The sequence below is a fragment of the Rutidosis leptorrhynchoides genome, unplaced genomic scaffold (genome assembly GCF_046630445.1).
Source record: "Rutidosis leptorrhynchoides isolate AG116_Rl617_1_P2 unplaced genomic scaffold, CSIRO_AGI_Rlap_v1 contig206, whole genome shotgun sequence".
In the NCBI taxonomy this organism is placed as follows: Eukaryota; Viridiplantae; Streptophyta; class Magnoliopsida; order Asterales; family Asteraceae; genus Rutidosis; species Rutidosis leptorrhynchoides.
In genome coordinates, this window is record NW_027266454.1 from 22,985 (window position 1) to 45,961 (window position 22,977).

General features: G+C 32.9%; 1 protein-coding gene across 1 annotated transcript; it reads right to left on the reverse strand.

The window, feature by feature from the left end:
- Nucleotides 1-16,154: 16,154 nt before the first annotated feature.
- LOC139881888 (U-box domain-containing protein 4-like) lies at nucleotides 16,155-18,186 on the reverse strand. The gene is made up of 2 exons (XM_071866286.1): nucleotides 17,209-18,186; nucleotides 16,155-16,232 (listed from the first exon to the last, which is right to left on the reverse strand). The coding sequence occupies exons 1-2, from the start codon at nucleotides 18,184-18,186 to the stop codon at nucleotides 16,155-16,157; spliced, it is 1,056 nt and encodes a 351-aa protein (XP_071722387.1).
- Between the last annotated feature and the right edge of the window lie 4,791 nt (nucleotides 18,187-22,977).

The following is a 22,977-nucleotide window of genomic DNA, read 5'->3' on the forward strand; positions in this document are numbered from 1 at the left end:
GATAATTGAAGACGCATCATCCGTTCTGGCCGGATCCACAGCGACCTACTGATTTTCGTCGGCTGTTTCCCGTTTTGTTACAACTTAGAATTGAGTGATTCCAATTCCGTTGGAAAGTAGGAATCCTGAGCTATGATTTTCCATTTTATTTTGCTCAATTCTAACCAGTATCAAGCTCATTATTGTCGTTTCAAAGTAACCCTATTTCTCTGCTCGCGAGTGAAACTTTCGGGTTTGTGTTTCTCCATTTGATTTTGATCGGGAATCGCCTTTTCTCGACCCGAATCGTCATCAAAGAAGCTTGTAGCTTCTCGAATCTATGGCTTAGACAAACTAATTACTATACTTGTTTTTCTTTTTCCAAGGAGTAATGACTTAATTAGGACATCAAAGATTCTGCCAGCAGCAGGCAGCAGAGCTATTAAAATTCCTTGTTGTATTACAAAATTTTGTCAGCCTACAACTATGAGAAGACTAACTGATTGAGGACCGAGGAGACTCGACAAAAATCGGATAAATGAGAAGATAAGCAAAAACCTAAGTGGCTCATCCTATGGTCTAAAATGGGTTCGGATGAGGTCCAAAACAAATTTCCAATTGAGTTTTGAATTATGATTGATTGAAAATCAATCAATTGACTTTTCCGCATTTACGATTTGTTGGCTTGTCATGTAATTTGGGCTTGTGCCGCTCGGTCCATACGAGATAATCTTTGGGAAGACGTTCTATCGTACGTCACAATGTAGCATATATATATATATATATATCACTGACATTAGCAAAAGTTTTGCCACGTGTACCAGTCATATGGTGAGATATTTATTTTTTGGGGCAAGTATAATTTGATATTCTATTATTTAAAGACTCCAATGTGTACTTTTTCTCTAGTAGTATATATTAACCGATAGAAATTAGGGCAACAATCATATTTAAGATTGTGAGAATGCCGGCTGCAGAAGAAAAATGCCGATGGCGAGGGACTTCGGTTAAGTCCATTGATGATGATTAAAAATTTTTAATCGGATCAATGATTTATCAGAAAAATAAAATCTTTTTCTCTCTAGAATGTCACTTATTTACTTTTTGTTTGTTTTTTTGATATACATCTCATCCTCATAATCGTACGTAGATCTAGATTTTAATATTTTTTCCTCAAGTGCTGGTCAATCTCTTTCACTCTTCCTGTACGCATATATGTGCCCCAATCAATACCCACCCACAACTCTCTGAAAATAAATTTGTCTTTCGTAACTTCAACCATATTGGTATATACCTTCAGATCTACAGTGGCCGAGAAAGCTGCTATCTAGTATCGTACCCCGTCCCAGCATCTGAATCCTGCACTTCACATCCTCACTTTTTATCGCTCGCTCAGATATTGCTCAAACTCTCATTCCTCCCCAATCTGTAACTCTCGTGTTTTTTCAGTGGGCTACTGCTAAGTTGAAATGATAACGTACGAGGATCGGTGACGTTGACATTATTGTCAACAAAGAATTAAGTTAGTTGCCTTGATTTTACGATGGCTACAATTTCCTTTTCCATTTTCTGGTCACTCTCCATGTGTATATTTCATTCATCCAATCCCCTGAAACTCTCCGTCTTTTTAGCTATCGTTCTAGAAGGAAAGAGAACTCCCAAACATCACTAACCTCACCTGTACCCTAAGATAAGTATAGGCGTGTGTACAAATTTATTTGAAATGGAGGTATCCAAATTCCCACATCAATAATAATGTGGATGATCATTGCTTTTGCAGACAGATTCAATAATGGAGAGTTTGGCGCATGCAGTTAGAGGCATTGTGCGAGAGACTGTATAACTCGCAGGATTCAGCTGAAAGAGCTCACGCTGAGAACACTCTAAAATGCTTCCAGTCAACACTGATTACATTTCTCAGTGCCAATATATCCTTGACAATGGTTCGACTCCTTATGCTCTGATGCTTGCTAGCTCAAGTTTGTTACAGCAAGTGACAGAGCACAGCCTGGCTTTACAGCTCCGTCTTGACATACGTAACTGCTCCTTCCACGTCACATTGTCTCATCACTTGTGTCGAATTTTTATTTCTCTGTTCTAAACGATTTCCCAATTATAACATTTTTCCTGTAGTGTATGTTTAGACTTAGGATTGCTTTCATTCATTCTGATATTTTTTTGCAGGTGATTTGTGCGAGTACATCTTGATAGCATGTTAAGGAAATAGTATAATGGACGAAGAGGAAGAAAAGAAAGAGGCTGGAAGGGTATCTGGAAGAAACTTAGATGTTCCTAAAAAAAATAATGTTGTAGAGGCTAGTGTAGGATACTGAGAACATATTCTAGTAATGTTTTGGACAAAACAACGAGTGGATTCTACAAAAAAATTTGGTCAAAATTAGATTGACCACCAACCTTTTCAATATATTTTTACATTGTATATGCATCAACATGTGTTAATGTTTAAAGGTTATGTGATATATATATATATATATATACAGTTTCCTCATGCTGAGCACAAAAGCATCAAAGATTATCCTCACATATGCCCCATCTACACAATCATGACTAATTTAAAGCTAGATGGTGAAATAGATCGCGTATAGAAGTTTTTATAGTAATTAGTTTCTTGGTTATGGTGATCGGACATTATGTATTGTGAAATTTCTATATGATAGTTGTTTGAAATTTAGTAATAATTGTGAAAACTAACTTACATCATGTTTCAGAAAATACTCAAATGAGTATTTCAAGCACCTGGAAATGTTATGAAACCAATTGGTCCAGAAGAAATTACTGCATCCCTTTGTGACGACAATCCAAAACGGGTGGAGAGAACGTTATTGATTTGCTCAAGACATCCATTAAATACCAACCATCAAGTTAATATCGAATCGGTTGATGCCCCTTGTGAAAAGCTCAGCAAAAGTTCCTCCTCCACAGAATCTTTCTATTCAGATTAGCCACAAGTCACTCTATCAAATGGAACAGGCTGCGATGTAGAGAAATCGGTTGCCAGATGTTGGCATAATGGACGAGTAAAATTTATACAGAGATTAATATTCTAACAAATTGTCCATGTAATATATAGCTAGCCTCCGTAAACCTTGTAAACTGTATGTATTATTATGTCTTTTTAACACATTAAAGATTTCGAGGAACTATGATAGTTTATGATATTGCTCGAAACCTCTTATTTAAAAACAGAAAAACAAAAACAAAAGAAAAAGGGAGGTCTAAATAGCAAAGCCACCTGAGATAGTGATTAGCATTGTACTGTAATTTAGTCATTTGCCATGTATTTTCATAGTTTTTTTAAATTACACTTCAAATTTTTTAAAAATAAACCTTTTCTGTGGATTATAGGCAGCTTAATTCATGTACGGTTAGAAAAGCTTTATACCTTAGTCCGCTGACTGGGCTCTAATCAGACTAGGAAGCATGTATAGCTTTTGCGATGGATGACTTAGACAAACAAATTACTCTGACTTTCTTTTTATTTTCTACTCCGTAGTAACGCATAAACTTTCCTTTAAATCTTATCCCTTGAAAGTTGAAAAGAAAACCGCTACGCGAGAGCTCTTAAAATTCCTTCGTGAGAAGATTGACTGATTGAGGAAAGCGGAGAGTACTTTGGCAAAAGTCTTGAATTCCTTGTTATCTGAAAATTGTAAGATCGGCTCAAGAATTAACGAAGGACCAGCGTATAGTCTGGTCGCTTTCACTTTCTAAGCAATTAGCATTTAGCACCAACTGAAGTCATTATAAAGCGGATTGAGCTAACGGAAAGAAGGAATCAGTCATTCTACCATCATAACAGGAATAAAAGATTCCCGAGCTTGAAAGAGGTTAAGTAAAGAGAGATCTCATCCGTGTTGAATTGGATTGTTTCGTGAAGCCTGCATACCAAGACATTTTTTGAGTGTCTACTGAGCTCTAAATTCAAACCAAGCAACAATGGTGGAAGAAAGAAGAGAAACGTGATTAAGAGAAATGAAGAAAAAAGAAGAAGCTCAAGCTACAAGCCACAATTTGGGGTAATTTTGCTTCTAAAATATTCCTTAAGTATTTCTGATGAACCTAAATCAGACCAGACCGAAACAATGTGGTGGAAGCACGACCAGGATCGATTCAGGGTTTGCCGGTGAGAATAGTGAAGTTTCTGCAGAAAAGGATGAAACTGCACATCATGAAGAGTTGAAGGATTTTTTTGTACCTGAAACAAATCATAAGGACCTCGTTGGGAATGAATCCGTTTTTCTCGTTGAAGCTGAGCCCACTTTTCCCGTTAATGAAGAATCCATTTTTCCTGACGCCGGCAACAGAATCGGTGGAGCACCGAAGATAGCTGAATATGATCATATGTACGGTACCTATCCATCCATGGTCTTTAATTAGACTGCAATATCCTCAATAAAAAGTCCCTAATTCGCGCTAGGGTTTATCAGTCCGTTTTCTACATTTCTAGGTATTTTCTAATTTCTGCATTTCTTGATGAAATTGATCGATTAAAAGGTCCATTTATCTTAAAATTGATGCTACCAATCGATTGGTTAATTCAAATTTACCTAATATCAACTAGAGAATAAAATGTCTCCAGGGTTTGCTGGAAATGGAAAATGCTACCTGAGAATTGGGGAAACTTGCTGCAGTTCTCTTTTAATGTATTTTTCGATTCGGTTAAATCACATTATGCTATATAAATATGTTATGAAGGTGTATGGATGATTACAGACTATGGAAATGAGTTTTTCCATTGAAGAGGCCTATATCAGTTTTACTTTCAAGAAAAACCAGATGATCATTTTGTTTCCAGTCAAAGAAAAGAAAAAGTTCCTTCTGCATTTATGTTTGTATTTGTGTAATGAAGCTTTCTGAAAGAAGCCATTCTCATTTCTATGTCAGAATCAAAAGTCAATTGCAAAGTCAACTGTTTTGAGCATATTTGATCACAGCATATTGAAGATGAAGTTTGTGAGTGCTGCAATTTAACCATTCACAAATTTACCAGAAAAGTGAATCAAAAGGAATATGATGATTGAAGAGCAAGTAAACCAGGCACTTTTAGCTTTTGGCTTTGACAGAGTGATTTTGCAAAAAAGCTGTTTCGCTTTTTCTCATTTTTGCATTTCTGGTTTTTCAAATTCCGTTTTACTTTTCCGGATTAAAATTGTAAATCAGGTTGTGATATCTTGTTCCATCTCAGCACTAAGTCTTATTGGATACTCTATATAAAGTTTATTAACACTTTTAGCTGCAAAAACATTTCTTGGATCAATAGAAGCATTTTTGCAGATTCCATTAAAGTTTATTTTTATAGTTTCTGAAAAAGCCTTGTTTTTCATTTATCGTTGCATTGGTTTAGGTAAACACGAATTTCCTTCAACTAAATTAGTATTAGGATTCTGAAAACCCCAAAACCTCGTAAGGAAACCAATTTCATCAAGTATTTAGCATCAAATCAAAAACAAAATTGGAAACTATCACGAGTTTGCTTTTGGTTGAATCTAGTCTCATAGATCTAGGTATTTGCTTCCTGTTTATACTTTTCTTGCAGTAGAACTGTAGAAGTTGCCGATAGCTTGTGTAGGAGATCTCAGTTTATACAACAATCCGTTCCGGTCACCGACCATCTCAATTAATTCGTACGTTTTCTTGACAAAACGTTAACGGGGACCGTGGGGAATTGTATCAAAAGTTACTGTATCTTTACTCTTTGCTAGTTCACAAATCTTTTTATTGCAAAGTCTCTGTCTGCTTTTGCAAAAAACATTGACATGGCCAAGAATATGTTGCTCAAAGAGGCGGTGAGGATCCTCCTCATCAAGCAGGACCCTATTGATCTTGAAGAGGATGCCGTCGGCGAGGATACCTCAGTCGATGCTCACACTGTCGAAAAGAAAGAGCTGACTGCTGAGGACCTCGAGAAAGCACCATTTAGGCGCGGATGACGATCTCGTGGTCGTTGGACTCGTCGAGCTACCTAACGAGAAAAGAGAAATGGTATCCAGAATCCCGATGATTTGGAGGGTCCCGACTCAGAACCTTCCGAAACACTAGCAACACTCCAGGGAATTATAATCATTTCTCTTAAATTTCTTTTTCCATTTAAATTCATGTGCGATCCTTCACGAAAGATTCAAGTGAATAGTTTTAGTCGGTGTGTTGGTTTCTCCCCACCCTACATTTCAATATTAGTTTTTTTTAATGCTTAATTAAAGCTTCACATGTAGTTTAAGTGGTTATCATTATGTTTGGTTCGATTAGTCGAGTTTTTTGTGTCTAATTTAATCTAGAGGCGTAATCGAAGCATAAAAACAGAAAAGAAAAATGTCAATGAAATCTTTGAAGTTATTGTGTTATTGTGATGCAAGTGTGTAAATATATAGAAAAATATACTACCTCCGTCCCAAAATAGATACAAATTTTTACATACAATTTGCATTAAAAAATTTGTATCTATTTTGAGATAAAGGGAGTAATATTTATATTGACAATTTCAATATAAAATACTAGTAAATGACAAAAAAATCGTCAACGAAGATGTAAATAAAAAACATAAAAAAAAGATAAAAAAATAGGGTTGTATTTTCTTAGGAGATTTGGAATAGATATAAAAGATATTAGGGCTTTTTTTTTTCCCTCAAGACAATAAGAGATGTATTGATTGTGGAGTAACACATAATAATTCATCAATTGCGGCTGCTAAAATAGGCAGGTACATAATTCCGAGTAAATTATAAATGTACCATTAAACCATAAAACGTAGATAAAATATGATGTTTTTTCATGTCCGTAAACAAATGTACTCTTCCCGTAAATTATATTCACGAAAAGAGAAGCCATTAATTAAAAATATGTCATTAATTAAAAACATTGTTTTACCTATTCACAAAAGTACTTTCAAGTTTTGAAATAACAAAATAGTCATTTTATTATGAATACTGTTTTACGTGACCAACTAATCGATTTAAGACAAAAAATACTAATAGCTAAAGGCATGATAGAAATTTATGAAGACAATATACAACATTTTCAAGAATTAATAAGAGCGCATCATGAAATGAAAACAATACATTACGCCGGTTATCTTATAAATCAATATGAATATACTAAACAAATATTAAAAAAGGAGAAAAAATATTTGAGAATTTTAGAAACTTTAAAAGTACAATTAGAAACTACATGATGGGAATAACATCTGACATAGTAAAAATAAAAGAAGATTTAAAAGATATTAAAAATGAATTAAATGAAAAACTAAATAATCTAGAAAATATGATTATAGAAAACAAAAAAACTATTGAAGAATCGTTTTCTATAATAAATGAATATATAAATCAACATAAATCAAAAGACATATATCAAGAAATTAATGATTCAAAAAATTATCTTAAAAATATTAAAGATCTATTAGAAAATCAGAATGAAAAAATTTTTCAGGAAGAGAGAGATATAATAGAAAAATTAAACGAAGAATTATACAAATTTGAAAAATTAAATTCAGAAAAAGGAAAATCTATAATTCAATACCCAAATATCCAACATGAAATTATTATTACAAAACCTAAAAGAATAATTACTCTAGAATTACCTCGTAGAATTGTATAAAGGAACAAGAAAATATATCCGACCAAATATCAGAAGTTAGGCAACTTTTATCTCAACTAAAAATTATTGAAGAAGAAAAAGAAACTTATGAGCATAAAAATTATAACATAGATGATGATAAAGAAGAAGTAGTATATGGATATGAATCAGAAGATGATTTACCGTTTAGAATGAAACTAGAAGAAATTCCAGAATCAACTTCAGGTCATAAAAGAAGAAGATAATTTTATCATAATGATTATATGAATGAAAAAGGTTATACTAAACAAAATGACAAATGAAAAAAATTTCGTGATGAATATACACCATCAATTAAAACTAATATAGATATTCTAAATCTAGACTGTATTCAGAATAAAGAAGAAGCTTTAACTCTTTGGATAAATAATACAGGATTATTAATTCAACTAGAAAAAATATTTCAAGATTTTAATCCTAATCTAATTTGGACTTTTGTTACTTACAAAGTAACAGGATCCATGAAAAACTATTTATAAACTTTACCACAAGCACAAATAGATATTTTACTAAGAGAAAAAACAACAAACTCAGAAGTTTTTTTCACATTAGTAGATACCATAAATAGAGAATTCCTAGGAAAAGATGATGTAGATAAGAAAAAAGCGTCTGAAGCCGCTGAAGCAGAAAAAGCTTTATGGCATCTTAATAATATACAAATTTGCAATATGTGTGATCTAGAATCTTATACATGTGAATTTCAAAAATACTATTATAAATTACCTGCAGAATCTAGAGAAGCACACAAAGAACCATATTTAAATAAATTACCATGGCCACTAAGTAAAACTATAAAAGATATATATATATGGCAGAAGTATCAAATAATAGAATAGCTCATACATTAGGAGGAGCTATAGAAATAACTCAAAATTATATAGTTGAACAATGTTTACAACGATCTATAAAAAACCAACTTAAACACCCTATCGGACAACTATGTTGTAAAAATAATCCTAGAATACCCGGTAATTATGGATGTAACAAAGAAAAAAGAAAAATCATAAAGAAATATAGATGGAGGAAATTTCCGAGAAATAAATATAGAAAATACAACTATAAGAAAAATAACTTTCGAAAAAGAAAGTTTTTCAAAAGAAGATTACCATATAAAAAAGAAAAATATTGCCCTGAAAATAAGAAAACATGTAGATGCTGGCTATGTAATGAAGAAGGTCATTATGCAAATAAATGTCCTAATAAAAAGAAAACTGAAAATAAAGAAAAATTAAAAATATTAAATATAGCAATAGAAAATCATCTAGAACCAATAGAAGATTCAGATTCTGAAATAGAAGAAATATATGAATTAGTATCTGATAGTAGTCAACCTTATGATTCGGAAGAAGATTATTCATCTTCAAATGAATAAACCTAATCCTAATTGTACATTCATAGAAATAAAATATAAAGAAAAGTCTTATGATGCATATATAGATACAGGAGCAACTTTGTGTTTTACTTCAACAAAAATTCCATTTCAATGGAATAAACTACAAAAACCATTAGTTATATCAATAGCAGATGGTAGCAAACATCTTATATGGAAAGCATCATTTTTTAATAAAATGAAAATAAGAATTTATATATTTATAGTACCATCGATATATCAACAAGAATCCGGATTACCTATAATAATAGGAAACAATTTTCTAAAATTATATCAGCCATTTTGTCAATACTTGCATCATATAGAGCTAACTGCACCATCTTACAAAAATCAGAAAAGCACAATTATAAAAATACCAATATTAGTAAGGTTAAATAAATTATAAATTACTCAAAAACTTAAAATTATAAATGAAAGGTTAGGTATACTATAGAATTACAAAAAGAAGTAGAAAATCTATTAGAAGATGTATGTAGTGATAATCCACTAGATCAAAATAAAAAAAATAATCAGAAACTAATAGAAATGAAATTAAGAGATCCTAATCAAGAAGTAAATGTAGAAAATAAAATCTCATATTTAAAAATTGATGTAGAAGAATTTACAAAAAAAATGTGCTGAACTTCTAGAAAAAAGAATATTAGAAGAATCAACTAATAGGCATGCTGCACCCGCATTTTATGTAGAAAATCATAATGAAATAAAATGAGAAAAAAGAAGAATGGTAATTAATTATACAAAAATGAATGAAGCAATAATAGGAGATGCTTATAAATTACCTAGAAAAGATTATATACTTCAAAAGATTAGAGGAAGTCATTGGTTTAGTACTTTAGACGCTAAATCAGGATTTTGGCAATTAAGGTTACATGATAACACCAAACCATTAACAGCTTTTACATGTCCTCCTCATAAACATTACCAATGGACCGTATTACCATTTGGATTAAAACAAGCACCAGGAATCTATCAAAGATTTATGGATAAAAATTTGAAAGGATTAGAAGAATTCTGCTTAGTATATATAGATGATATATTAATCTATACAAATAATTCGTTAGAAGATCATTATAAGAAATTAAAACTAGTCTTAGAAAGAATCAAAGAAAAAGGTTTAATTCTGAGTAAAAAGAAAGCAATAATAGCTAGAAATGAAATAGATTATTTAGGATTCACTATATCAGGAAATGGAGAATTAAAATTACAAGATAACGTTATAAAAAAATTAAATAGTTTTCCTTCAAAAATAGAAGATAGAAAACAGCTACAAAGGTTTTTAGGATCCTTAAATTACATTTCAGATCAAGGATTTTTTAAGTCCTTAGCCAAAGAAAGAAGATTATTACAAAAGAAATTAAGTACAAAGGTCCTATGGACTTGGAGTAATAATGATTCAATACTTATAGACAAGCTGAAAAATGCTTGTAAATATCTTCCGAAACTATACAATCCGCAAAGTGATGATTATCTGATTGTAGAGACAGACGCCTCTCAAGAAACTTGGGCTGGCTGTATGAAAGCAAAAATCAATATACAGACTGAAAAGTCAAAAAATATACAAGTCGAAAGACTATGCAAATACATATCAGGAACTTTCTCAGAAACTGAGCAAATATATCCTATACATGAAAAAGAGACATTTGCTTGTCTTAAAACAATGAGAAAATGGAGGATTGAACCTCTTCCTAAAGAGTTTGAACTCCGTACTGATAGCAAATATCTTACAGGATTCATTCAATACAAAATCCGAAGCAACTTCAATCAAGGAAGACTAATCAGGTGGCAGCTAGAGCTACGACAATTTCCAGCAATAATAAAATACATAAAGTCAGAAAACAACGTCATCGCAGACACCCTAACAAGAGAATGGAAGAAGTAATCAAAGGAATGACAGAATAGATAGCTATTAATAGAAAAGAAATTGAAGAAAAACAGAAAGAAATAGCAGAAAGATAGAAGAAAATATCTCAACTTGAAGCAGCCATAATTCAACTAGGAGGAAAGACCCAACCATCAGAGCTATGCAGCAAAAACATGGTGGATCCATTACCATTATCAACATCAACAACAGTAATTGGATCTTCATCTAATTCAGCCTCGTCAAATATTCCCCCAACATTACAGTACGACACTACAAAGTCATCCCAAACGAAATTCTATGGAATATTTAATGGACCCATGAAAGGAGTCTACAATCATTTGCACAAAATTTCTGCCTTTGTTATTGGACAATCCAATATTCAACATAAGTCATTCACAACCAGAGAAGAGGCTCAAAAAGTCTATGAAGAATACCAAATTCGACAAATCCAAACAGAAACTCCCTACTACAAATCCAAACTACTCTCAACACCATCATCCTCGATCACGCATTCAGGAAAAATGATCCCAATAGGTAAAATTCCCAACTCTAGTATTCTTAACATCCCCACTAGAGAAGAAAAACATAAAGCCAAACAACCATCAATTTCATCATTTAATGAGTGTTATTCAATGCTCAGTCATTATTCAGAAAAAGAAATGAGCCAACACTTCTACCCGACAGTCAAACTAGATTCCAGTCCAAAAGCAATATTTCTCCTTGATGCAAACCCTCTAACACTATATAAATTTCTTATTCATGGCTTAATAGATACTATCTATCTAAGGGGCACTAACCTACTTTCAGAATTCCCTCTAGGACCAGCTCATGCTATAAGAAACTATATGTCCCGAATAGGAAAAGATAGAGAAATATTTATAAAAATATATAGTTTTTTTCCAGTATTCAACAAAGAAAAGATAATGGTTCCAAGTTATGCAGTCATGGTTCTTGGAATATCAAATAAAAATTATCCACCAAGAGATGGATCAACTGGACGAAAACTATCAGAGAACGAGGTTGAAGAACTCAATGCCAAATATTTCGCCGGAATACTAAGAAACACCGGAAAGATTGATACTCATGAAAAGTATTTTATTAACTACAGGAGTGAGAATATTCTGATATACTCAAAGTATAATCAAGAAATAAGTGCTGAAGGATTAAGAGCAGTTCAAATTTTCGAAGGACCATTTTTCGGATTTCTCTGGACCACTACAATACCTGTCTTATAGGACAAAAGAAATAATATGCACTCTCCTACACAGCAATAAAGACAACAACTCTACAGACTCTATCTCAATAATAATGGAAGACAACAAAGAGAAAGAAGACAAAGAAGAAAAGCCAAAGGAATCCAATAAAGATGATGAAATAATTGCATCTACTAGTTAAAGCAAGATGTAGACATCTGTGTCTTCTTGCAATAAAACGTAAGCCCTGATGTAAATCTTTAAGGGCATCAATAATATATCAATAATATAATATCTAAGAGTATTAAGTGGAATATAGTCCACTTATTATGTGTATAAATATGTACCCTCTGGTTCACTTAGAACTCATAGTTTATTGAGTGAAATAAAATTCTCCTTTGTTTGTTTGATAACAAACCCAACGTTTTGATTTCCCGTTTATAGGAAATCTGTTTTACCAAAGCAAAAATCAACAAAAATATTATAATACCAAATACATAAAAATCAAGCAATCTATCATCAAGAAACCAAGAAGCTCACCAGCAAAAACATTCACAAAGCAGAAAGATTCAGGTATGGATTCGCCAACTAATACACTTGATTTATCTTTAATTGAAAGTTCGAGTACTGCAAAATTATTTATTTTACAAAAAGAAACTAATAAAAAAATAATCCAATTAGAAGAAACAATTTCTGATTATAGTCAGAAAATAGATATAAGAAGAATTAGAGAAATAGAAATAATATTCAGGAGGATATTATCTTCGGATTTAGCAAAAAAATAGCAACAAAAAAGAAAGCTATCTAAAATCGTTAATAGCAAATTCATATAAAAAGATTGAAGAAATCTAGACATATTAACCCATATAGATATACAATTAGAATATCTATACGAAACTAATATTTACTATGATACTGAAGAAGATAATAATACAGATTGGTCAGACCAATCTATTTAAATTATATCAAGCATCTGTATTCCTATCTTATTAATAAAAAATTATTTCTTTTTATTCAAATTCTAATCCGCGTTCTAAATTTTGGTATCAGAGCTAGCAAAGAAAATAATGAATTATATTGGAAATATAACACAAGGAATATATCTTATGTACTTAAGAAAAAATAGCCCAGATCTAATTAGTCTAATAAATCATTGCGAAGATAAAATAGCCGAATGTCATAATGATCTTATAATTATCAGAAATTTAGATCTAGAAAATATCGAAATAAATGATATGCGTCTAGAAATATCTCATAAAATTGATCTTTATTGCATCATTCTAGAACAACTTAGACTTTACAATAGATAAAAATGGAAAAAGAAATAGCTTCGACATCATCATCAATTAATACTATAGACTACTTAGATCTACAAGAAAAAAAATGTACCTTCAAAAGAGACATCTTAGTTAGCAAAAATATAATCAAAAAAATTAAAAAAGAAGAATTAAATCTAAAAGAAGGACAAGATATAAAAAAGTCATTAAGAAATCTCCTAATAGAAAAAATATACTTTATTTCGGAAAAATAACTGCTGAATATCCAATAGAAATTTCAACTACAACTGGAAAAATAAGTATACCTATTATAAATGGTAGAGAAATCAATGAAAAAATTGATAAGCTAAATATAAAAGAAGAAGAAATAAATAAAATAGGTTATATTCACATATCAACTGTTCAGATTTTAATAAAATCAACATTCATGGAAGGAATAGATTCACCAATAAGATTGGCAATTTGTGATGATAGAATTCAAGATCCACGAGATAGAATAATAGGAATAGTAAATGGAAATCTAGCATATACAAAATTAAAATTTAATGTATCACTACAACTAGGAATACCTTTATGTACAGAAAATTTAGATAGATCATTAATAATAGCATACAAATTTTATAGAAATAATTTAATGGCAAAAGAAGACTACCCATTCACAATAACTTATGAAATAGGATATGCCTTATCAAATAGTCATCATAGTATACAATTTAAAGATAAAGATAAAATTTATTTAGAAGATTTATTTGGCGTTACAGCAAAAGTAGGAACAATAAAAACAACACCAATTAGTTCGGTACCTAGAATAGATAATACAATAATAAAATAACAAATATTTCGTAGGCCGAGTATGAAATTAATTAGAGATAATATTAATTACATAATAGAAGAAGAATCATCGTCTTCTAAAAATAATGATATACAAAAAGAATTATCAAAATTAAATAATCATCTACTAACAATATAATCTAAACTAGAAAAAACTTTGTAAGGACCAAACTTTAATTTTATAAACTTTAGAAGGACTAAGTTATATTATCAGATAAAAATTAAACAAATAAAGACAAATGTGGGACCCACATATAAGTGATTAATTAGGGAAATTAGTGAAACCGTATTTCGTGTTTCCAAAAAAGTTTTACGTATTCACCTTCTAAGATTAACATATATAAAAATGGTGTACCCACATAATTCCTATCTCTCAATTGCGGGAGAAAAAAGAAGGAAATAAAATAATTGTATATGAATAGATATATATGTAGTGACCGTTTGATTTCCTATTTCTTTCCACAACAGTTGCAATGTCAACATCAAGAGATAAAATACTCCTTTCTTCATGATAAAACTCATAGACTTGATCAAATCGACTACATTCTTTTTTCGGACTTGGAACAAAAAAGCTCCAATAATTAAAGAAATAATAATATTATAGACAAATAATCCAGTTGAGAATGTTTTAAATCACCCTTCAATGTAGAAATACGAGAAAAGTAAATATTGAAACTTTGATACATTTATTTTTAAGAAACGTTTAATGAAATTATAAACTTTCAAATTAATAACATACTCAAGTTTGAAAATGTTTTTTATGCGTAACTTATAATTTCATGGATATAAGTTTGAAAGTGTTGAATTAGCTAGCTTAATCTTCGAAAAGATCTCTCAAGCGTCAAACCCCATCTAAACTCCAACATTTGATTGGGAAAACAATGTCTAAATTTGAAGGTAGGAAAGGTGACTTCCAAAATTAAATAATTTTTAGGATCAATCAAATTATGCACCTAAATGAAAAATAAAAATCGATATGGTGACGAATGGACAGCAAACAAACGATGTGAAGCGGTCAAAGATGGCGGGACCCAGACAGTGACCCCAAATTATAGGAACTGTCAATTAGTATAACCGAAACTTCAGTTAATTGCACCAAGTGGCAACTAGTTAGACTAAAGGAAAATCAGCGGTTCAAGTTCGATAGATGAAAATTCGATTTCGACTTCAAAATAAATATAATCTCTCTCGCTCTTTTAAGGCTCCATAAAGAGACAAGTCCCACATGGACTCGTGTGATGAAGAAAATGACAGAGTACCAGCAGCAATCCATTCCCACACCTAAAAAACCTTTATCAACGAGTCATGTTGATTTTATGAACCGTCGATTGATTTCGGCTCAGTTATAAACGAGTCATTGTCCATGTATATCTCTCATCCTCTTAGAACGGTTATAAGCTGTGTCGAGTGATTGTCCATATTTTGTAGTTCATGATTTATGAGCCTTGATTGGATTAATCATGTCTAGTCATACCACATTTGGTAAACCACATCCGTTTGAATCGTATTAATGCACCGTTTTGTAACATAAGCAACGATCTAATTATTAAGGACAAGAAAAAGCTGACTTTTGATGCCACATTGCTTCAAACAAAAATAGCCGATCAAATACTATACTCAAATGCTACAAAAGCGTGACTAATATAACAAAAAAACAAAAAGGAAAGGAAATTGGAGTTACAAATCAACCCAAAAAAAGAAGCGTGAGATCCCAAAATTATAGAAGTAGTAACACCGGCCGATAGTAAAAAAGAAAAGAAAAATAATACACAAAGAGCAAACCCCAAAAGAAGAAGATAAAACCCAAATTTTTACACGCTCCTGTTGTGGTGGAACAGGATATTTACAATTCAAAAAAGTAAAAAAAAAAAAAAAAAAAAAGAGTATTTTTGATTTTGTATAATTATTACACAGATGATGATGATGTGAGGGGTCATGTCACATGTCATGTGGGTTATGTTTGGTAATGATTTGAAGTGACAGAGAGACACATTCTACACTGACACTTGTGCTGTCCGTGCAGCGCCGTTGCCGGATCTTGGTTGCCGTAGAAGCTCGATCAATGCCTCTGCCTATAATAATTCGATCGACACACAAACGACAAATTAATTAATATCCCATCGCATTACGTTAATAAATCACACTATAAACCAATCAAAGTAGAGTATTAAATGGAGATTAAGTTGGTATACATTACATTATTGAGATTAAATTAATAACTAGAGATTACATTAGTGATATAATTGGCTACATAAAACGACAATTCTGAACCCATTGCCTACTTAAATAATTCACTTAAAATATTATTTTTAAATTGGAGATTAAAATATCAATATAAGTACGTGGTTCGTACATTACTATTAAAGCCGAAATAAAATGAATTAAGTAAAAAAAATTACTCCCTCTTTTTCACAAAATAAATATCCAAAAAAAACACTTTAGAGATAATTTAGTCCAAAATACATACTTCGTATTTAATTAGTTTTCTAAAGCGGTGTAAAAGCTGATTTTGTAGACAGTTACGAAAGTGTTTACCATCAGATTGAAAATCGATTTTAAGTGGAAAATATGGAATAGCAGATATTTAGCACTAATATTACTATTTTAAGTAACAAATATTTTTTGATACTTCATTCGTATAATATACTCCATACAACTACAACAAAATATCACAAATAAGTTAGACTATTAGTATCAAGTACACAAATTAGCAATGATATTAAAATAGTAAACAGATCTTTAGCCCGACATTAGTAAGTCAATAAATGATTTTTTGTCCTTTTATTTCAAATTATTTGTATTTTTAATCTAACAGTTCACTACAATTACGTGGCAAAACACTGATCACTCCTTTGATGAAACCTAAAAATGGAATTTTCTTTTTAATTTCAAAAAAGGCACTGCCATGTCAGCCGCCGACCAGAAATCTCGACCGGAATTACCGAACTTTAATAATTAGTGATGATTAGAGCACTTCCATAAAAATTAAAAAAAAAAAAGATTAATTATCGGATTCGGAAACGTGTAAGATGAATATGTTGGTTTTACCTTTTGTTTAGCGCGATTGGTGCCGGACTGAGACAAAGCGACGAGCGGAGGAATCGCACCTTCTCGAGCCACCATGGTTCGATAGACTATACTCTCTTCACAAACCTGTAACAAGATCGAAACAGCAATTTCCTTTTGCCTCTGTGTTCCAACCTCTACAATCTCCACCAATACCGGAATCCCACCTTCTTCAACCATCGACGTCTTAGCTTCCGGCACCGATACCAAGATGCTCATCACGAAAGCCGATTTATCCACCATGTTCGATCCTAAATCGGCCATCGATTCAATCAACGGTTTCATGATCCCGGATTGGACGGCTCTGATCTTGTTCTCTTTCACCGAACAGAGAGAGTACAACGCCGTTGACGCGTCCTTTTTCCCGCGGAAATTCCCGATTTCTAGAAGATTCACCAGCAACGGAATCGCTCCTGACCGTCCGATCGCGACTTTGTTGTCTTCGATCATCGATAACCGCAAAAGTGCACACGCAGCGTTTTCTTTCGCCGTCGGCGTTCCTGATCTCAAGGCTCTAACTAACGGCTTGATCGCTCCACTCATAGTGATCAATTCTTTGTTCTCGTCGCAAAGCGATAAATTCAAAATCGCCGTGACCCCGTACTCTTGAAGCTGTGGATCGGACGATAGAATAATCGAAATCAACGGTTTAATCGCTCCGGCTTTCGCGATTTTTATCCGATTCTCCGATTTGTTCTTCGCCAGAAGCCTAAGCTCCATAGCCGCCTGCTTCTGTTCATCGATCGAACATGACTCCAGATCGGAAACTAAGTTCCGTATAAGCTCGTCAGAATTTTCAGAAGCGCAGGCGAGAAAAAGCCGCCGACTCTGAGACGACGTCGTGGCGAATTCACCGGAGATATCGCTATTGCAATCGCTGAAAGCCGACGAAGAATCGTCCTTGATGTCGCTGAAATTCCGACCCATGTATGTGAAATTGCTAGGACTTTCCGTTCCCATGAGATTGAATTAAGCTCCTCTGTGCATCCAAAGTTCGAATCAATTGGTAATTAAATTCGGGTCAAAATCAGATCCGGGAGTGGATTAGAGATTCGGGTTGAGAGAAAGTGGGACTGGCAGGCAGTGTTGAAGAGAAGAGAAATGAGCGAGCGAGCGACTATATTATTATAACGATAACACCTGGACCTAACAAGAGACTTGACACGTGTGCGAATTTGATTTAAAATGTTAAAAGTTCCGAGCTCGATATGAATTCAATATAAACTATTGGTTTTTTTAAGTTAGTACGATCGATCTCTCTTTAACCATTAGAGTTAATGTAAATTAATCTTTCATGACTCATTTATGTTGAATTGTATAAATATTAAATCCAAATAATATAATTAGTACGAGTGATTAGTCTCCCCGATCGTGAGTAGAGCGAGAGAGACAAAAAAAGTCTAAATAAGATGAAAAAAGATGCGTTGAGTTGTTGACATGGAAAAATATAACTGGACTTTTTTTTCTATAAACAAATATAATGGGAGAATTGATTACCCCAACATGATCCAATTGATGAACATGTATTTTTATTAATGAGATGAGTAGGAGAAAATTATAAATATATTTTTTTAAAAAATAAGGTAAATATTTTATTGAAAAAGAATAAGATGGTGAATATTTGTAGTCGGACCGGAAATTTCATTCTCGGTCCCAAAAGTTAATCTCCATAATTAAAGTTAAGTAAAATCGGGTTTGGGATCACCGGTCAAAGCTAAGACCGGTAATGCCAATACCGGTCTTCTTCCTCCGGATTTCTTTCTCTCTCTTCCTTCCCCGACCTCTCTCTATGCCGGTCGTGGTTCTGCCGATTCCGCGGCCTCCGGCCTCAACTCGGGTACCGTTCGACGCGCAACAACACAAGGATCATTAATCTAAGGTTAGTTTTCGCCAATTTTGTTCCGTTAGTCTCTAATTTCAATTTTGGGTTTCGGGTAGAATTTTGAAAAACTTCAAATTGGGATTCCAGCCACTACGTTTCACGGCGGCTCTTGCTCGGATGAGGTCGCCGGGGTTCCTGGGACTCGCTGGACCTTCATCTCGGCCAGACTCGGTTGACTCAGTTTTGGCCCGACCACAACTTGATCGCGACTCAGTGGTTTCCGGCCTCCAAATCGGTATACTCCTTTTACAAAAATCGCTCCTCGCTGTCTCTAGTGCAACATATATGATTTTGGGATCATTCTGAGATTTTCGGAATTTGGCGGCTCTCGCCGGAGAAGAAAAAGAAAGAAAGAGAAAATGTTTAATTAATTAAAACCGGGTACATGAGTACCGGTTTAAGAAAAAATAATTAAAACCGGGTATTTCATTGCCGGTTAATGGACAAACCGTGTTTCACAATGCCGGTCAATGGACAAACCGTATATGGCATTACCGGTCAAAGAACAAACCGGAATTCCCAATACCGGTTTTACTTAAAACCGGAAACCCCAGTCTCGATTTTAATTAATTAATGACCTCCCTAATCACGATTAGTTGAACCGGAAACGAGGTTTTCGAGACGACTATTTTGTGTCCACCTTTTTTCGCTACAGTGTACAAAAATACTGCACCCGAGATGAGTAGTTCGAAACGTGCCGTACAAATATTAGATGTAATAAACAAACAAATATAATTGGGTTTTGAGATTATCAACTACGATGTTGTATATTCATGGTACCAAAATCTGAGTCAGGTTCAACACGTGTGAAGGCTCCATATCTTTATTCGCGTGCAGATTAGTTTCGTGGTTCGATAAAAAGCATTTTCTGTTTGCAGAGATATCTCACTTTATTATCTTAATTAATTTATATTACTAGTATTAACTCTAGATTGAGTTTAAATTTATATTATCAGTTTGGTTAGCCAATTAGATTATGGAAGCAACAAGAGAAAATATGTGCTTTACTATTGAGGCTGCCATGCAATACAATGCAATGGGCCATGGTAAGCAATTATAAAGTCGCCTTATGTTTAACGTGTGGTCAACTTAGGTTAACCTCAAACCATCACCCACCTACTATGCTTCTTTTGGGTAGTTGCTCAAATTTGGCTATCATAAAAGAAAAAAGAACTCATAACTTATCTTTTCATTTGATATAACCAATAAAAATATACAATTTATCCATCCAAAATCCAGTTTAAGAATCGAATCTATATATTTAATTAAAAAAAGATATCTTAACTGTTGGGTCACGTTTTGTTTGACCATAACTTTACATATTTACATTTGAGTTCCGGATGATTTGACACAAAAAGAAATAAAATTAGTGCGATTCGTAATATGATATAAGTAGTAATATTCTATGGTACAAATTAAAGTGAATTTGTATCAGTTTAAATAAATTTTATTTCGATACGAGCGCTTTTAAAGTCACGCCAAGGAGAAGCTTCTCAAAGGAGCCAGCCCATGGCATAGCCGAATTATCCTAGCAAGATTAGAGCTAATTTTCCTTCTTTGATGACTTTGGACCTAATTGGGCTGAAATCTTTGTTTAAGGACCATTTTTTCCAAGTACGAAATCTGCACATTTGTTTTCGAAAATCTATTTCTGCTTCGTTTTTCATTAGGAAAATCTCCTCTTCAGTTCGTTGGAAAGAAAACATCTAGACATTCATTTTGAGCACAAGATTCGACGGCTTTTTATTCAGAAAAATCATCCTAAATTCTGCTCCAAAGTCGCTCTTATTTTCCGCTCGAAAATCAGTTTCGCCCAAAACTGTCTGGATTAACTTTTTTGGTTTGTTGGAGTCATTTCCTCTGCCTTGAAACGTCATCGATAGATATAGTGATCAATTTGGATTATCGAAAAAATTTTGATCTAAGTTTGAACTTAATTACATTTTAGATTATCAATCAGTTTTATATAGGCTAAACTAGTCATATGAAAATTGGTTAAGGCCAATTACTTATCCCATATCAAGAGGCGGAGGTGTGGGGGACTAAACTGTGATTTACTTATCTTGATTAATAATGTGGAGATGCATTTATAGATACGACTGCACCAACCTTTTTCGAAGTTGATATTTTTTCATCGTGATACTATATTTTACAAAATCCATTGCTTTTTTGAAGTTCTAGTTTTATCAAAGCAGCTGGAAATTCGACCTTCTTCAAGTTATTATCATTTTAGATGTAATCATATTGGGGGAGAGATCCTGAAACACCATGTGTAAGTCTATTACAACAAATTGATGGCTGGAATAATTAGCTTGCTAAAACATTACCTTTTTCCACTCCAATCACGTCTTCTCCCTTGGAGGCACCACAGATTTTCAATGCAACTCATATCTTCACCTCACAACAGATCACATTAATTAGACATCTATATTTTAAATTTATACATTCTTAAATCCTGTACTTTCTACATTAAACAAGCTCGTCCTGTGGCAACAATTACCATAGCCTGATGAAGGTTTTTCCAAGATCAATCATTACGTTTTTTCGATTAGAAAGCAACCTGTTGATAGCGTTAGCGGTTTAATGGATGATTTCTAACCCAATCCATTAGTAGTTTTACTATACATGAAGCAAATTTGATTTGACAATAACTTTGGTTTCAAAGTTCAAACGCAATGTTTCCCTTAAGTTTTAATTGGATGTTATATATATTTAATACAAAACAGATTAAATACCAAATGAATTTATTTTCATCAAAGTTTGTTTCCAGATTCTTTTATAAAGCAGAAAACAAAAGTTAACCTGACTGTAAGGGTGAACGAGAGATAGCGGGTGGACTGGAAAGAGAGCTGTTTTACTGAATTAATCTTACCCATCGTTTTGTTACGAATTCAACGGTATAAGGCGTGTTGTATATATATAAGTGGTAATTCATTTTCATATGGTCTCAAAATACTACTCCCTCCGGTGTCAATGGATCATTCCTCACTATATAATACTCTCTCCGTCTCAAAATACTTATCACTTTTTATATGTATTTTGCATAAAAAACATGACATTTATAATTTGGGATTTCCTTCAAGTGAGAAAAGTTGTTTCGCTGATACTCTTAACATGAGGCTAAATCTTTTTAGGAAACTTGCCATTGAAGATTTGGTTTTTCTAATGGAATATGCACATATAATTTAGACCAGTTCTTGCATTAATTTAACAAAAGAATTGTGCTTATTAGAGGAGGAGGATTTAAAAACTCTAATTGAAGGGATTTGAAGAAAAAATACGAAGGATCCCAAATCGAATAATAACAATATTAATTTTGACAGGATCTGATTGGATGTGATGGAGTGAACTCAATAGTGGCCAATTTTTCTTGCATTAAAGCCTGCAAAACAATTTTCTTGATGGGCAGTTAGGTGATTCACACATTATTCAGACGGTCATGGATTCGCTCCATTGCTTGCACGAATCAAGAAAGGCAATATCATGTCTGGAAGAGCTCCGATCAACAATAATTTAGTATTTTGGTTTGTGGTGCAAGGCAACTCTCTTGGTATTAATTCAACATGATCTCAATATGCCGTATATATACATGATTAACAATAAATTACAGAGAGAATTGCTTAAGCACAAAGGTACGCCACTGTTCTTGATATAAAAGAAATATGTTATGCGAGATAGAATTGAATGGTTTAATTTATGGTTAAATGGCGAAGCTTTACGAGATAAATATCCACATATAGATTTCCGTGATGCAGAAGTCGGATGCCTTGGTTAAAGAGTCCTGGACCAATGGAGGTTGTCAGATACTATCACAAGTGAGATTGTCGCTGTCCGGAGGGAAGTGAGAACAACATTGATAAAACCGAAGG

What these genes read in the sequence shown, in the direction of transcription:
- LOC139881888 (XM_071866286.1), bottom strand. Translation starts at nt 18,186, where the DNA reads ATGGGAACGGAAAGTCCTAGCAATTTCACATACATGGGTCGGAATTTC. An exon ending in CCAATCGCGCTAAACAAAAG is followed by an intron (nt 16,233 to 17,208) that starts GTAAAACCAACA and finishes GAATTATTATAG; the next exon opens with GCAGAGGCATTGATCGAGCT.